This window comes from Falco biarmicus, chromosome 9, assembly GCF_023638135.1.
Source record: "Falco biarmicus isolate bFalBia1 chromosome 9, bFalBia1.pri, whole genome shotgun sequence".
Taxonomy (NCBI): Eukaryota; Metazoa; Chordata; class Aves; order Falconiformes; family Falconidae; genus Falco; species Falco biarmicus.
In genome coordinates, this window is record NC_079296.1 from 13,286,461 (window position 1) to 13,303,049 (window position 16,589).

General features: G+C 48.8%; 1 protein-coding gene across 2 annotated transcripts in view; it reads left to right on the forward strand.

The window, feature by feature from the left end:
- The window catches only part of COL27A1 (collagen type XXVII alpha 1 chain), a 160,105-nt gene that overhangs the window by 138,830 nt on the left and 4,686 nt on the right, over positions 1-16,589 (forward strand). For both annotated transcript variants that reach the window (XM_056352258.1, XM_056352257.1), the window contains 15 exons: positions 3,850-3,906; positions 4,056-4,109; positions 5,054-5,107; positions 6,551-6,604; positions 8,159-8,212; positions 8,288-8,395; positions 8,786-8,893; positions 10,369-10,476; positions 12,658-12,711; positions 13,308-13,370; positions 13,851-13,904; positions 14,648-14,683; positions 15,722-15,739; positions 16,123-16,158; positions 16,492-16,518. In XM_056352258.1, the coding sequence (XP_056208233.1) occupies positions 3,850-3,906; positions 4,056-4,109; positions 5,054-5,107; positions 6,551-6,604; positions 8,159-8,212; positions 8,288-8,395; positions 8,786-8,893; positions 10,369-10,476; positions 12,658-12,711; positions 13,308-13,370; positions 13,851-13,904; positions 14,648-14,683; positions 15,722-15,739; positions 16,123-16,158; positions 16,492-16,518 (885 nt within the window). The remainder of the gene's footprint in view (positions 1-3,849; positions 3,907-4,055; positions 4,110-5,053; positions 5,108-6,550; positions 6,605-8,158; positions 8,213-8,287; positions 8,396-8,785; positions 8,894-10,368; positions 10,477-12,657; positions 12,712-13,307; positions 13,371-13,850; positions 13,905-14,647; positions 14,684-15,721; positions 15,740-16,122; positions 16,159-16,491; positions 16,519-16,589) is intronic.

Genomic DNA, 16,589 nt, shown 5'->3' on the forward strand with positions numbered 1-16,589 from the left:
AAGAGCGCGTTCGGCTTTCCCTCGGCACACGGTGCGATTGCAGCTGTACATGTGCAAGCCGGAGCTTCATGGCTTACAAAGGAGTTTGTGGAAGAGATCCCAAGGGCTCGTCTTTGCTGGGGCTGTGAATGTGTCCTTCCAGCTCAGGCTCCTGGGTGTCAGGACACCCTGTTCACGCTGCTGCCTGTGCTCTGCCCCCAGACCCCTTGCGCAGCAGTGGATCTTCGTGCTGATGGCCGGGAGTCCGTGAGGCAGGGTGAACCGTTCTGTTCCGCTAAGATATTCACAAGCCTCAGAAATTTTGCTTTGGGGATGAACAATGGTCATGCAGCTTTTTCTCTCATTTCCTGCTGCTGAAACGCATCCATGGAAGAACAGCTGGTGATGTTCCTGCTGCTCCACACCTCCATCGCTCCCTTGCTGAATTTCCTCTCCTCCCCCAGCATTTCTAACGCTGTCCCATCCGCTTCCTGAGCTGCACCGCTTGCTCTCCCAGACTTCAGCAGTATTCCTCCTCAGGTGCATTCTGCTGAGTGGCCGTGTGGGAAGTGGCAAGTGTTAACCAAGCACTGCCAGCCCAGGATAACAATGCCAGAGCTCACGACAAAGCACGTTGTCAGTTGAGTGCCTGGCCAGAAAGCTCCCATGGTTTCAGTAGCAAATGATCCCCAAATTATTAATCTAAAGTGCTCAGTGAAGCACTCTCCCCTTCACCAACAAAATACTCTTCTGCAAATGGACACTAGAAGAGCACTCCTCAGAAAAAACATGTATCTGGTGTCATCAGAGCACAGCAACGCTGATGATAAAATGAATAAACTGAAGCCTGACAAAGACACTAAAGCATCTAACGCATCCTGCTGAGAACAGGCAGGTCCATTAATGACCACTGACAGCCAGATCTCATGTCTTCCTGGAAGGTCATCAGGTCTGCTGGCAACTTGCTGGGGAGAGCTCTGTCTGAAGGAGGAGAGCACAGCGTGGCATGCTGAGCCTCCAGCACCGTTTCCTGCAGCATCCAGGTGCTCCATAAAAGTCTTGCATCTAAGTTTTCTTGTCCATTCTTCCTTCTTATCTCCTAAGAGTTGCCTGGATCCCAGCCTAAGGATAGATGGGTTCCTTCCCTCCAGACATCTGTAACTATGCACACACATGTGAACATGAAAATGGAAGCCTGAATCTTGAGAAGTGAAGAGGAAAAAGGGACCATGACTGCTCTGTGAGCTTCAAACAAAGTGGTAAACTTAGCTGTGCCAAAGGAGGATGTATAATGGTGGGGAAGGTCTTCCCTTTTCCAGAGAAGAAAGCGCCTTAGTGAGAGGCATGTATTGTGGAATCCAGCTCCCTTGTGCCATGCCAGCCAGCTACTCCGCCGCATTTAATACATTTACAGCTCCTCAAAGAGGCCTTGCTCAGAGCAGACGCCTGCACTTGGCAGCTGCTTAAAGCAGTCCAGATGGGATCCTTTTAAAAATTACAAACTGGTGTATCTCACTTTGGGAGAGGAGCCAACAACAACAAGCTTTCCCTTCTCCATGCATTTTCCATTTGTATCCCAACATGTTTACTTTGCTGCCCTTTACTCTAACTTTTTTTTCACTGCAACTTTCCAAAGCATTAGCGCAGACCTTTCATCTCCCTCTTGAGCAGTTGAGGCATCAGGAAGTCCTGGAGGAGCTCAGTCTCGCAGTCCTAGAGCTGACCAGGCTGCAGGATTTTCTCAGTCAGAAGACAAAGGACAAGGTAGGAATTAGACTCAAGAGATCACGAAGCCACAATTCAGCTTTGGGGAGAAAGTCTGTGAGTCTTGATGCTCTTCAAGGGTCTCCAGAATTATGAGCTTTCTTTGTGTTCATGGTGCTCATCACAGCTCCCAGATGGCAAGGTGTTCACATCGCATTTGGGAAGAAGCAATCGGTGCCAAGACTTCTGCATAGTAGCACGTATACTGGGATTTTTAATTTTTTTTCTCTGAGTCTTGAGAGAAGCGGTGGCTTTGTTTTCCTTCTAGCCTACATTCCTTTGATAGTGGCTAGAAAGCAAACCAGTTGCCAGATATTCTGCTGCTGACTTCAACCGGCAAGTTCAGTAGCACTGGAAACTGTTGGCAGAGCCTGTTAGGCATTGCTTTTCCTTCTCTCTACTCTGCTACCCAAATTTCTCCATCCATGTTGCTCAGTACTATGTTCTCAAGCCATCCTGGCACAGTTTCTCCCTATATATTTCTTCTACCGTAATACCTCCTCAAAACTCCAGGCAAGCATGCTGGAGTACCCCACCCAGCACACGATCTCTTAAAGGCAATAACCGGTGCGTACATATGAAATCCTGGTGACATTCATCCAACACGTCACAGCTGCAGAGAAAGAAAATGCCGCTGTCATCAAGCGTGTAATGAGAGGGGTGCGCTGAGCTCTTTGCTATCTGTCAAGGTTCACTGCAAGAGATTTTGCCAGATCCTAAGCCTCATTCCACCAAGCTGTGAACATCAATCCTAGTGCTCAGCTGTGAGAAGTCAGTGTGGGTCAGCGTGTCCCTCAGCAGTGGCACAGCCCAGATTCCAAGCCGTGACCCAGCTCCTACAGAAAAGAAGATACGGGCTCCACTCTCTGAGCTTTTTCACAGGGGGTTATTCACTGCTCCAGGTGTGCATTACCAGACATCACATACAAGCAAAGCACCCTAAATGCCTTCTGCCAGAGCCAGGATCACTGAGAAATTGCTGAAGCACCCTTACTGTCAGCAGCTGCAACTCAAACAGAAGATGAGAGTAGCCCAGAGAGAAAGTTAGACAGTCGTAAATACACCAGAAAGGGCTGACACAACCACTGAGAGTTACAGAAGTCTGTGGAAAACTTGGCTCTGCATAGCTATGGAGATTTGGATGTTCAAGGCTCTAGGTGAACCCCAAGCACTCCAAACACAGCAGCTCTGCTGTGCCAGAAGCCCCCCAGACCTCCTCTCTCCAGTAGCTGCAACATCAAAGGAGCTCTGAGGCATGTTCATCCTAAAGAGCCAGAGTGCCGGGGACTCAGAGATATGAAGTAGCCAAAAACTGGAGGAGCTGGAATGTAGCAATCCTCTATGGAGAGCAAAGAAACAGCCGCCTCTGAGCCGGACTCCAGAGAAAATAGGACACCATGACCCTAAGTGACTTATACAACAAAATTAAAAGAAATAGTGTCTGTGTTAAATCTTGAGGGATCTCTCTGTGGATGTTTTAGAGAGACCTCAGTTATAAACAGTTTGGGTGACGTTATCTGCCAGCCAAACCATGAGCTCTGAGCTCTTGCTGGGGAGCAAGTGGAGGGGCTCATGCAGTGAGTGTGCAAGGGGCTGACCCTGTCACCTGAGCAGCCTAAGAGAAGCCCACAATGGTGACACAACCAGGGAGCCCATCCAGACCACCCTGGTTCCCATGACAGCCTGGACAGCACTCAATGAGGGTGGGGAAGTCCTTGATGAAAGAGTTTGGTTTAACTGTCAGCAATAAAATTCAGAGGCAGAGAACCATTTCCCATGTTGTTGTAATTATGTGCTTCTTGCTTCGTTTTCAGAATTGCTGAAAATAACCCTTTGCACCTGGTTCCTTAGGGAGGATGGTTCGACCGGGCAGAAACAACCACTGTGAAAGCCATGTGAAGAGTCCGTGTAGTCTAGGTTATGAAAAGTAAAAAAAAAAAAAAAAAACAAAAAAAATTGTTTAGACTTTCTTTGGATGAAAAGTTAATAAGTCAACAGAGACTTTGACTTAGAGGCCCACAATATGGGAGGAGTGAACCGGGTCTGTACAGAAGCACCTGCCATATAGATGCTGCCTATATTAATAGTAGCATTTTTTTTTCACAGGGAGAACAAGGCGATGACGGGAAGGTAGAAGGACCACAGGGACCACCTGGAGACAGAGTAAGATGTTAAATCCCTTCCCTACTCAATCCTGGCCTGATTTTTGCAGGTGGATTAGTTGGGTTTCTTCCTTACTTGTGGAACATGCACAAGCCATTGCGATATTGCAGATGACATTGTTTCCGTCCACCTTAACTCTTGTGTTGTAGGGCCCTGTTGGTGACAGAGGTGATCGAGGGGAGCCTGGAGACCCTGGTTATCCTGTAAGTATTTGCAATACATGATTCAGAAATGTTTGTCTTGAGGAAGTGCTTCCAACCTGCATCAGCCCGCAGAAGGTCCACCTTTTGCCCAGTAGTCACAATTCGTAACTCCCTGTTGTCCCTTGTCAGCCGCTGCACGTGGCCGTGTTTCAGTCGAGTAATTCAGGTAACTTTACCTGAAATGGTAAAAATTTTGCTGAAGGCAAATGTAGGTCCTGCAGGTCAGCACCTCACAAGGCCATGCACCTGCCTAAGCACACTAGACTGAAAATGAGCAGGACCATCTCATCAGAGATATCTGTGATTATCAAGAAAATACCTTGGGGAAGATGTGCACAAGAGTGGTCATGTCGATGCTGGACAAAAGTCAAGACTGATGTGCCCATGGCTGTAGACTTTCTTGGGAAGATCTCTGTTAACTTGGAGGTTTGGAAGCTTCCGAAATCTTACCGAGATTTCTCTCAAAAGCAACACCAGGGGTATGAACTGATCCCCTGTGCTCCTGATGCCCTCTGTGCGGGACAGCTCCAGCCAGCTGGTGCTGATCTGCAAAGGCTCTATGGACTCCTACCTCCATCCAAAAGCAGCTGGTCAGAGCGACCCCTTACAGGAATGTACAGAAGAGTTTAAATTCACCAGGGTAGCAGTGCTGCTGCCTGATTTCGTAGAACAGCAGTCTCCAACTGTTTGCTGACATTAGTGCTTGTACTTAGGGGTGCATTGGAGAGCCTTCTTTACTGCTTAGATGGTGATTAGCAGTTCCTCTTAGCTAGTTCTTTCCAATGAGAAATCATGGAGGACGCACAGTCCAACGTTTCTGTGTTAGCAGGATGCAGATATGTACACCTTCTCCTGCCCCGTACAGCATGTTGCATCCATTTTTGTTTCCCATTGCCACAAAAGTATCCAAGAACAAACATGTTCCCTCTGTTTTTTTATTTAAGGGTCAAGAAGGGCTTGATGGAGAAAGAGGAAAACCTGGACAGCAAGGCTTACCTGTAAGAGATACTGCTTCATTGTAAGCTACCCTATGTCACGTGCATGTGAAAAGGAGATGCAAAAGGGAGGGAAGGTAGGAAGGGCTGCAGTGAGGGGCGTGTGGTGGCTGTGAGACACAGCATTTCTGTAAGCCAGGCCCACGGAAGGGGCATTTGGGGCCACATGTTGAGACTAACAAGTGGGTGACGGAGCAGGGGGTGCTCCCAGAAGCCTGTCTCCAAAACTGTCTTTTCTGAACGGTCCAAGAGGGACTGGAAATCTCAGGTGATGGGTGGTGGGAGGTGACAGTGACAGTGAAAGGGTCTGCTTGGAAATGATACATTTGGCACACTGCTGGTGAGAGCTGGTCCTGCACAAGGTGAGAACGTATTATTCTGCCCGCACGGTGTTCCCTCTCAGACCAGTACATTTATGAAAAGCTCAATTAAATCAAAATTTAAGGGAAGGACTTTTTATTCCCTTGCTACCCATGGCAGCACCTAATTTGTGTGAGGGACTATTGCAAGTGTGAGTGCAGCAGCACATTAGACATGGTTTGTATTGAGAAATAAAGTTGAATCTATTCCCATTCTTTGTAGGGCTGCTGGGAAGAACAAATGCTATTTTGGGGTAAAGCCTTAGTGCTCTGTCTTACGGCCTAGAAATGGCTAGAGCCACTGCATTCCCCAGTAGATGCAGTTTATCCTGAGTGGTGGCAGCCCCTCAGATGTCACTAGTTTAGATGGAAGCGGGAGCTCTGGATTGTCTTTAGTAAGAGTCACTAGAAACACATGGCTCAGAAGCAAGCGGAGGAAGGAGAGCTCTGCAAGTGGGTCCTGGCTTACCTCTTCTTTGATGTTAGTCCAGAAGTTGCCCCTGACACAAATACACACAAGAAATCCCTGGATGGCCAGAAGAAAAGGACATGAGGGAGGACATGCATGATGCGGAGGAGACCACTAAGACAGCAGTGAAATATCCTCTCCACTTTACTCCTCCGTTGGCAGCTCTCTAATAGCTGACATCCAGGCGAAATAAGGAAGGGCTGCAGCGTGCAAGAGGGAGGTAGTACCAACACTGAAGATGCCATCCCTGTATAAACTCCTTACTCTGCACGTAGCTTCTGCAGTACCTTTCTCCAAATGGGCTCCTTCCTGCCCACTTCTCAGCACTGTTTTCCAGGCACCATCTGGGAGTTAGTGAATGATTTCCACGAATGCAAACACCACCCAAGTGAGGGGGTAGCATTGCTGCTTCCCCAGTTGACACCCTGTTAAATGCTCTCTGGAGACAGTTCCCTGCTCCTTTTTCCCCAGGGGCCCTGTCTGAGCACAGGCTGTTCCCCTGAATTGTTTCCATACAGTCAGCATTGTTAGGGCACAAAAAATGCTGTTCTTTGTACTTCGTGCAAGGTCCTGCCAGAAGAGAATTTCAAGCAGATTTCTCTTGCTTATGTTTTGTAGGGGGATCCTGGACCACCAGGCCAGCCAGGAGCAAAGGGATCCAAAGGTGATGTGGTAGGTTTCAGTAGGGTGGATTTCTAGTGTCCCAAGTTTAAAGAAAACGTCTAAGAGGACTCTCATGTTTTTCCCCAGCATGTGTGATTTGGCCTATGGTCTACGCCTTGAAAGGCTGTGGAGAACCTAGTGGGAGGGCTGTAAACATGTATGTGAGTGTCCAAGCCCAATAGTTTGTTGGCTTTGTGGAGCTGGAGAAGATCAAGAGAATTACAGCTCCAGTACGATGGGTGAATCTTGGGCAGGTCTTTAGTCACTGCCATGGGTTGTGTCCCTTTCCCGTATCCCTGTTTGTGGTGCCTCCAGCCACAGCTGGCTCGTCTGTCCCTAAGGAGGTCTGAGCCAGGCAAGTGTCTCTCTCTTTCACTTGAACTGTAAATTTTTCTGGCTTGAAACCTTCCAGATTTGGAGCCCATTTATCCATGCAGTTATGTTTCTTGGAAAAGTCCCTCTAACTTCTTGCCTTTATTGAGCAAGAAAACACAGTACACTTGGGTCCTTCAGGGTTTACTGGGGTATCTCATACCTACTCCTGCCTCCACATCTGGCTATAATGACAGCTTGCTAATTATTCTCACAGATCAAGGACATTATTTGCTAAAACATAAGCATGTGATCTCAATACTCAGCAAATTCTTGCACCCTTTTGGCAGATGTCAGGATTTTTAATCTGACGCTGCTGGGGTAATGCCAGAAGATAGTTTAACCTACAGTAGGCGTTCTTGGCAAAAAGTGCACCAGGTGATAAGATAAATAAACTCAACGCATCGATGGACAATGTGGAACTGCCTTTGGGTCTAATGAATAGCAGAGAAAGCACCCCCAGGAGCATTTCTTTCGTGTAGCTGGCCTGTCTGGTCCTCTGCAGATGGAGAAACAATGCATAGAAAATGCAGTGCTTCAATTTAAAAGTGCTTTAGTGCATGACCTCACTCAGAGAGCTCTGGTGAAGGTGATGAGGCTGAGTTTTCCATTCATTCTGCAGAAATTAATCCTTTTTACAGCTAATAAACCTCAGGAGTATTTCTTTTATGTCTTTATTCACAAAGCAGCATTGCAAATTTTAGACACAAGATAGCCTTTGCATTTCCATTAACTTTCCAAAATAGAGGGAACTACCTCGCAGAGAAAAGCTCTTTACTGAACGGCCTGCAGAAGAGTTGCTGGGTCCTTGGTTCAGCACGGTGCTGTCAATGAACTGACAGAGGATGCAGGTTTTAAGCATCTTGTTCTAATGTTTGCCAGTGCACTGAGTCCTCCCTTGAGTTCATCCTGCTTTATTTGTCCTCATCTGCTCTGTATTAGGAAAAATGTAGGTCCTTGCCTTCTAGCTATTCATTCCTGCCCTAGAACTCTCAAGACGTACGAAGAATCACTTGTAATAAAACCAAATAGCAGTTCATTCCCCTGTGTTGGAGCAACGTACTTTATAAATCTCCTTTTTAGAAAACTCTTCCCAACCACTATGCAAAAGCACACCCTGAAGTCAGGCTCCCAAGTGGAGTTGTGCTAGAACTGCTGCAATTTTTGATGTCTTTCTTTTTATACTTGCAGGGTCAAAAAGGAAAGCAAGGAGCACGGGGCAATGCAGGGAGCAGAGGCTCACCGGTAGGTAAAAATTCAGTTTTCTGCCCCAGGAAATGCTGTCCAGGAGCTCCATCACTAACACCTTTATGATTTTAGGGCATCCTTGGGCTACCAGGTCCTCGAGGAGTGGTGGGAAGGCAGGGTCAAGAGGGTGCCCCTGGAGTGGATGGAGTGCCGGGGAAGGATGGCGTGCCTGGGATGCTGGTGAGTTTGCAATTGTAACCTTGTAACATCAACAGCAAATGCAGCTTAGGAGCTGGAAAGCTAAAAGCACAAGAGAAACAGATCCAGTCCAGCTATAGATATTCCAGTTTACATGTACCCAGAGTGGATCATATACTCCTCTTCATATCTCACATGCACATAGAGGCAGCAGCTGCCTTTGCATGGCCGAGTTTGTAAATAAACCTGTGTTTCTAGCCTGACAGATACTTGCATGCACTGACTTCTCTATGCATCGCCGCAAATGCACCCATGCCCAGATGCACGGTGCTTGCGGAGGGCAGAATCACACCACTCCCCTGTCACCTCAGAGGCTTTGCAGAGGTGGAAAAAACATCTTGTTTCATAAACTATTTTGGGTTTCTTTTCTAGGGAGAGCAGGGTGATGATGGGGAAGAAGGTGTGACAGGGATGCCAGGCAAAAGAGGGAACCCTGGCATACCAGGACTCCCTGGGGCCCAGGGACCACCAGGATTCAAGGTGGGTTTCTGACTCCCTAAGATACTGCTACGCGCAAACCAGTCTGTGAGCCTGTTGTCTCTAGAGCTTGATTCTCCAAGGTCTAATAAAGTCTCAACTCCTGTTGCCGTCTTTCACATAGCAAGAGGCTCAGTAGATCTTTCTCTCCACCCATCCATCCAATCCATCCATCCATCCTTTTCCACAAGGTTCACAGCAGCTGAGTGTCCCAGAGACCTTCCTCCTTTGTCAAAGGTCACTGAGCTCAGAAGCCTACAGATACACGTACCCACACTATGAACACTAACCTTCTTTCATTAGAAACCTGGCTACAATACCATGGTCTTGGAGAAGTTGCAAAGGAACTGTAGGATGTCCGGGATGGATGGCTCCGTGGGCAATCCAGGTGTCCTCTAGCTGCTGCTCTGCGAGGCCTGAACTGCTGAAGGGAAATTTGTGCTGCTTGGTTTTTAGCAGATATATTTACAGGTTTGGATTGGCTGGAACCGGTATGGGCTTGGACATCGCTCTGGGTGGAAGCCGGGACAGGCTGCTTTAGTGACCCTGAGGTTTCTTCCTGGTCCTTGCCCTGGTCCAGGCTGGCCGCAGGATCTGAACTGGGCCAACAGCAATTCAGCCGCTTGTAGAAAGACTCTGTAAATAGGAAGACTCCAGCTGGGTTTGGAGGGGTGATCGGCTCAGATGTAAATCACGCCTCCCGCAGCACATCGTCCTTAAACTGTCACTTGCTGCCCTCCAGCTGCCTCGGTCAGAATAACAGGCTGCCACCAGGCATGGCGGAAGGACCCTCGTGTCACTGTGACAGGCTTGTTCCCTGCCTCCAGGGAAATGTGCCCCTTTCCCAGCTGCTCTGCCATCCCAGGCTCTCGCCTTCTTTGCTCCTCTCTCCCAGTCTGCCCCAGATGGAGCAGCTGGGGCTTGTGCTGCTCCCAGCGCTGGGCAGCGGGAAGGAGGTGGGGAGCAAAGCGTGGTGGTGGCTCTCGGAACCCCTCTCCTGTCCGGGGGCTGCGGTGTTGGTGCTGGGGAAAATGTTGGCTTTGCAGCCTCTGGATTCAAGTCCTCCCGCTGAAGGCTTGGCATGTCTTCAGCATTTTAGATGGATTAATTATCAATTGCTAGCCTGCTGGGGGAAGAGATGATGGGAAACTGCAGGGCAGGACAGACAGCACACGGAAGCACAGACAGAAGCGTTTCACCCCCTCGCTGTCCTTGGCCCCGATGCAGGCAGTACAGCTCTGCTGAAGCTCCTGCTCTGCGTCAAGCTCTGGAGGGGACCTAGCCGTGCCCATCGCTGGTCTCACACTGTGCATCCTGCAACAATCCGCCTTAGCGGACCTGAGGCGTCTCCTGATGAAACCGCATTCCTTATCCCAATGAACCACCCTTTTCCAGCTTTCCATCTATGGCTGTTTCGGCTGAGTGTTGTTATATTTAGCTCCTGTTCTTTGGAATTACTTGAATTCTGTTATTTTTAGGGTGAAAGAGGATTGCCTGGACAGAGTGGCCAAACAGGGAAGCGAGGATCATCGGGAGGAACGGGCCTTCCAGGGAGCCCTGGCGAGCCGGGACCCAAAGGACAGCCGGTTAGTGATGGACCGGGCTGGCCAGACCTGACTCCAAGCTGTCTCCTGAAGGAGGGGGTGCAGATCCACAGGCTGGGGTAGCAGGGTGAACCCTGGGAGGGTCTTTTACAGGGGAGCCCATAACTAGCTTGTGTGTGAGTGCACAGCTCTCCCCAGTGTGTGTGCTTCCCTGCTCTTCACTGCTCGCTTGCGCGCAGAGCTGCCTGACCCACGGCCGCGTTCCCCAGGACAGCACGACTGCTCGCGTCATCCTCACGCCTGTGGTCACGAGGCTGTGGGGTGTGCTGGCAGCCGGGCTGCAGAGCCACCTCAAACACCCCTCAGCAGCGTCATCAGGAGGGCTGTTACGGGAGCAGCACATGGAGCCGGTGGGAGGTCGTGGGTGTGCAGTGCGAACTGTGCACCCCCAGCCATCCAGAGGTGCGAGCCGAGGAGGGTCTGTAGCCCTGCTAGGACATGCAGGAGGTCCAGGAGCAGGCGTCACCAGCGCAGGTTTGAGGGCGGTGCAGCTGCGAGTTCAGAGCACCCCCTCCAAGGCAGGCTCCTAACCCTGCTGCTCCCATTTGCGGTGCAACGGGATTGCCCAGGTTAGTGCTGATGTCGGGCTTTGCCATTGGGAACACTTCAGCTATTTAGATTGGGACCACCATTGGGGGGGGCTAGTTAGGCCATGGGTATAAAACTAACATGAGGAAAAGAGAGATTAGGACTAATACAAAACAAGGAACAAGGTGAACCCCAACTACCTCAATTAAAATGTACTTGTTTGTATAAGTTATATAAAACCCTGTGAGGGCGGTATTCAGGCTGAAAGCCAGTAGCCAACAACACAGCAACAATATTGCTTTGCCTCTTGCGTCCACAAGCAGCAGGTTCCTTTGCCCAGCGCTGCCGCTGCCTGCCTTGCTGCGTAACTGGTGACCAGGTTCCCTTAGCAGAGAGGACTCCATGGTGTTTAAAGACTTGTGACTTCCCATTTACTTTTGCCCTAAATTCCTTTAGAAAGAGGGCTTGGTTGGTTCTCCTGATGCAGGAACATCCTTAGTCCTCCGTTAGTAGCAGTTTTCCTTTCCAGGATCCATAAATGGGCAGTTAAATCAATTTGTATCCTTGGAAAGTTTTTTATGCTCCACTGAGTCCAACCAAGCTCTTTCTTGCCAAGCAGTTTCTCTCTGTCGTGGCAGGAAAAGCTCCCTAACAGTGAGGTCTCTTGACTGACTCTGGAATAGCCTTGTAATAGAGGTGGTGGAAACCCCATCGCTTGACTCATTTACAACTGGGCTGAACGAGACATTGTAAAACATCCCATAAAGTACAATCCAGCATGGGTCACATAGTCCTGCCCAGAGTCCAAACAAGCCTTTTCCACCTCTCATGTTCCTAAGGCTGTAGATGAATCATCTGGTGTATGTTTCTGACCCTTTTTTTTTTAATGTTGAATCATTTTGCATTTTGACATCTGAGAAGCCCACAAATATCGAAGGACGTACATCTCAAACATGGTGAAATGAGGGTGTTTACGTAAGGACATGCTACCCAGTGTGGGGTTTTTTGTTCTCAGAGTGCATGCTATGTGCTAATCCAAGCTTGATGGCCTTCCAAATATTTTATTTTTATTTTTCCTCAGAAACTGAGCAAAAATCCCTGCACGGTTTTCCTGGGTTTGAGTGGGAGGTTATGTTGTAGGAACATGCACTTCTTTGAAAACTTGAATGACCATAGTTTGAAACTATCCTTTAGTGGGTCAGTCCAGCTGGTATTAGAAACAAAAGAAGAGCTTGTTGAAAGGTGCTTTGAGGCTTTTTTTTTGCAGCATGAACTTCCAAGACCAGTCTCAGAGTAGATCCTCTCCATCCTGCTTCTGCTGTGGTCCAAGCTAGGCAAGCATCTGCTAGAAATAGCGTAGCTATGCCTCCCATCTCGGGGGGGGAAAGGGCTTAGTCTGTGAGCTCTGAGTAATCTACGAGTCTATGAGATCTTCTGGAGTTGCTTCTAGCCCGATGTTTGTTTAATTCCTCCTTCAGATTTCTTTCATACCTCTTCCTCATCATTCCTGCTTAAACTGAAGAATGCTAATGGATTTCTCTTCTCTGAACGGCCAAACTCTTGGAGTGACCAGCCACTCGGTGTGAACTTACTGTTGTTCTTTGTTCTTGTGTTTGTCTTGGCTGTTGTTTGCAGGGAGACTTTGGCGAGGCAGGATTTCCAGGGATTGTGGGCATGTTTGGGCCAAAGGTAAGAGGCTGTCTTGTGACCAGCTGGCTTTCTAGCCTCTCTTTGCTGGAGGCGGACAATGCAATACTTGTTGCAAGGACCTTATTAGCAGCTCTGCAGAAACGATTGAAATTGAATTGTGATTCCAACTTTAGTTTATTATGCATCTTCATTTGTTAAATGAGTATGCATTTACACATGCTTTGTTGGAGCTTATTCCTGTTAAAATGGGTTGATGGTAGAGGGAAAAGGGCTGTCCTACAGACCCTGGAGCTGTTTTCCCCACCTGAATGTCTTTCAGACACTTGTACTTCCACCATCAGCCATCGCCCTGTACCTGAGACACTGATATGCATTCCTAATGTTGAGAGCCTTGATTTGAAATGTAGACTCATTTAATCAGCATATAATTTTTCTGGTGAAAGAGGACAGCTTTGTTTTCTGTAGAAAGTAAAGGGCTTGCAAAACAGGAGTGGGAAGAGAATTTTTTAAAATTTTGACCTTCCCATTCCCATATACAAGAGACAGCACCTCGGTCCTTGCAGCAGAGCTGTAAGCAGGGGCATAAACATGGGGTATGTTTATAAAGGGGACCCAGCATCTCATTTTTCTTGCAGGGCCCCCCAGGGGACCTTGGTTTCAAAGGCATTCAGGGACCACGTGGGCCGCCTGGTCTCATGGTGAGTGGTTTTTCAGTTTGTTTGGTTTCGGAGGATTTTCTTCCTTCCTCCCCCCTCTGTTGCTGTGAGGCTGCAGGGTGCTATCAGGCACACAGCCCACTCACTGTTCACCGCATGCCCAGCAGACAAGCTGTGGCCGTGGCACCACCTCTGGGCCACCAGAACGTGGCTGTAGGCAACCAAGCATGCATGGATCCCTTCTGCCTTGGGGACAGTCGTGCTGCTGTGAACCACTGCACAAACCACTCCAGCTACACTGAAATCTTTCTGTTTCTGGAATTTCTGAGGTTTTACGTGGGTTGTCATGACTGTACTGTGAGGGCTTGTATCTTTGGACTTGCATTTTGAAAGTTTTTTATTTCAGCTACAGCGAATCCTACGATCAGCAGCAAAGCGATTCAGTGTCTTTACTGAGTCTGCCATGGCAGAAGCAACCGCCAGCTCCCATGTGAGGGTTCACACATACTTTTTCTTTTCTAGGGAAAAGAAGGAATTATTGGTCCACTTGGCATTCAGGGTCCCAAGGGAAGTCCAGTAAGTATCGGTGCTTTTTTCTGCCTGTATTTTTTAGAAGAGTGCAGTGTTTGAGATCCAAGATGCTTGAGGCCAGCATAAGTAAATCCCAAGTCCTGCTGTAATGAGGGAAGCGAAACGGACTTTAAGATGAGCAGCTTGAAAGAAGTGCAGGTTTAGTCTCTGGCAGTATGTGTAGTTGCAGGGATGTTATTAGCTTAAAAGTGAGGAGCAACTCTACCTAAGTGCCAGTGTGTCAATAGATTGGCTCAGACTAGAAGACAAGAATGTTATTGCAGTTTTTCAAAAGCAAGCTGCCAGAATTTCCAAAGAACTTGGCCTGAGGGGGGACAAAAAAAAACCAGAGAAAAACACCCTCAAAAACTGATAAATGTATTAAACTGGGAAATTAAGCTCGGTTCTGGGAAGTGTTGAAAATCCCTGGCTACCCCAGAATGCCAAAGGCACTGAGCAGAGACTAAAGTTGAGGTCAGTGCTTCATAAAAGCATGAGCATGACGCTACTCAGAGCTCGGTACAGAGGCTGCTACTGGCAGAGATGAAAGCCAGTGAGATAAACTTGGACATTGCCAAAACATCCAGTAATGGCTATTTTTTTGCCTTGGGATGGGTGGACCACTATGACAACCTGGGCTGATTTGTTTAAAGATGCACTTGGGTCCTTGCAAGGGGCTTCTGGGTGGCAGCACATCCCAGCAGCACAGCTTGCTAAGTCACTGACAGCTGCCTCGTCTGCTTTAACAGGGGCCCAAGGGAGACAAGGGCAGCCGTGGAGAAGTGGTAAGTGCTGGTCTGCACACTGGGGTGCGTCCTGCGTTAAGAGGGTCCCTCTCTCTGAGCAGCTGAGTCATGCTGGGCTCCACTGTACCTGCTTGGGTTCTGGCTCAGCATGGTGGTGGCATCAGGCTCCCACAAGGGCAAGACATACACGTCTAGTCACGTATGTGCATCCACATATGCACATACACACCCACTCTGTTGTTGAAGTTTTACGTCACCCAATGACACCACAAAAGCTAACGCTTTACCCTGTTAGCAGTGGCTGTGGCATCTCTAGGAACAAACCACAGTGAGCGGCAGCTCAGGACACCACAGGCCACCCAGGCCAGGGGCACGGACCTGTCTGGGCAGCCGGGGTGCACCCCCACAGCTGGGGGAGCAGGGCCAGGGCATGTGCTGCCCTGCTGCGCTTCCTCCGGTCCCATCCTTGCGGCAGCTCTGATGGACTTGTGCACCTGCTCATAGCTCCTTGGTGTGCTCACTGTGCAGGGGACGTGTGGGGTACGCTGGCTACATGTTGATCGTCCTCCTCGTTACCCATAATGTGGCTCTGGGTTGCTTCCTTTAGCAGCCAGTGGTTGTTCCAGTACGCAGGGCATTGGTCCAGGCGTCAGAACCCAGCACGCACAGCTAGTGCAGAAGGCTGTTTCTGTTTCATGCCTTCTTCAAACAAGACCTCTTACAAGCACATGTCCCACAGACACCAAAAGTCCCAGTGCATGTTTCTAGCAGGCCAGGGTGCTGCCTCTCTTTCTACTTGCTCACCACTGTCCACCCCCGGGGGCACAGCAGAGGACAGGGGGCTGCGGGTACCTGAGCCCCAGGGCAAGCGTTTGCTGGTGCCAGGGCCATGAGCAGCCCTTGCCACAGCCACCTCTCTGCTGTTGGCCCACACTGCTGGCCCATGTTTTCCACTGTCCTTCCAGCACAGCACCCAGCCCTTGCACAGGCACCCTGGGAACAGCTCACAACCCTACAGAGAAATTCTGGTTTATTAATGAGCATCTTCTGACAGCTTTTGCCTTTTTTTTTCTGCAGGGTCTACAAGGTCCAAGGGTAAGTATTTGAAATCACTTTTTCTGACTAATATATTTAAATAAAACAGTTGCTTTTAGCAAATGTAAAGCTGCAGGGTAGGTAATTATGCATACAGGGAATGTGATAAGTGCCTGGGGATATGGCGTTAATGATTGTTAAGGAGCTACGGGCTGGGAACAAGGGATACAGTATGGACCAAGTGCAGACAGATGCACCTAGAGGTGGGAGATGGATGAAGTGGGGCCACCTCCTGTCTTCTGAAAGGTTTGAGGGAGAAGATGCTGTAAGATGTCAAAAGCCTAGAGGATTTCAACAGGGAACAGATTCAGGCTGGTGAGAACCATGAGAAATGGAAATGTAAACTGGAGGTATTTCACTAACTGATGCCACTCTGTCTTTAGGGTCCTCCAGGCCCACGAGGACACCCTGGCCCTCCGGTAAGTATATGTGGAAAGAGTTCAAAGACATTATTGAAACAAGCTAAAGTTTTTGCCAACATACTCTCCAGAGGGACTGTTCACTCACTGGAAATTAGAGCTTAGCCCCATTCCTTGTATGCAAAAACGTGTGTGTGAATGGTCTAGTGTTTCTGGTGCTTTAGCCTGCACCATCTCCAAGTACTTTATAGAGACAGCATTGTTGGCTGTCTGACTCGTCTGCATTGAGGGACTCCAAGGGAAAGAAGGTTTCAAAAGGACACAACTGAGTATCTTTGCAATAGTGACTGCCCATCTTTCTGGCTGATGCACCTTTTTTGCTTTGATTTCTAGGGACCGCCAGGAATTCCAGCCTCATTTGTAAGTTGCTGTTTTCTGTATGTTTTTTAACAATGATAATAAGTCATGCAGAGCCAAGGTGCTGATGGGAC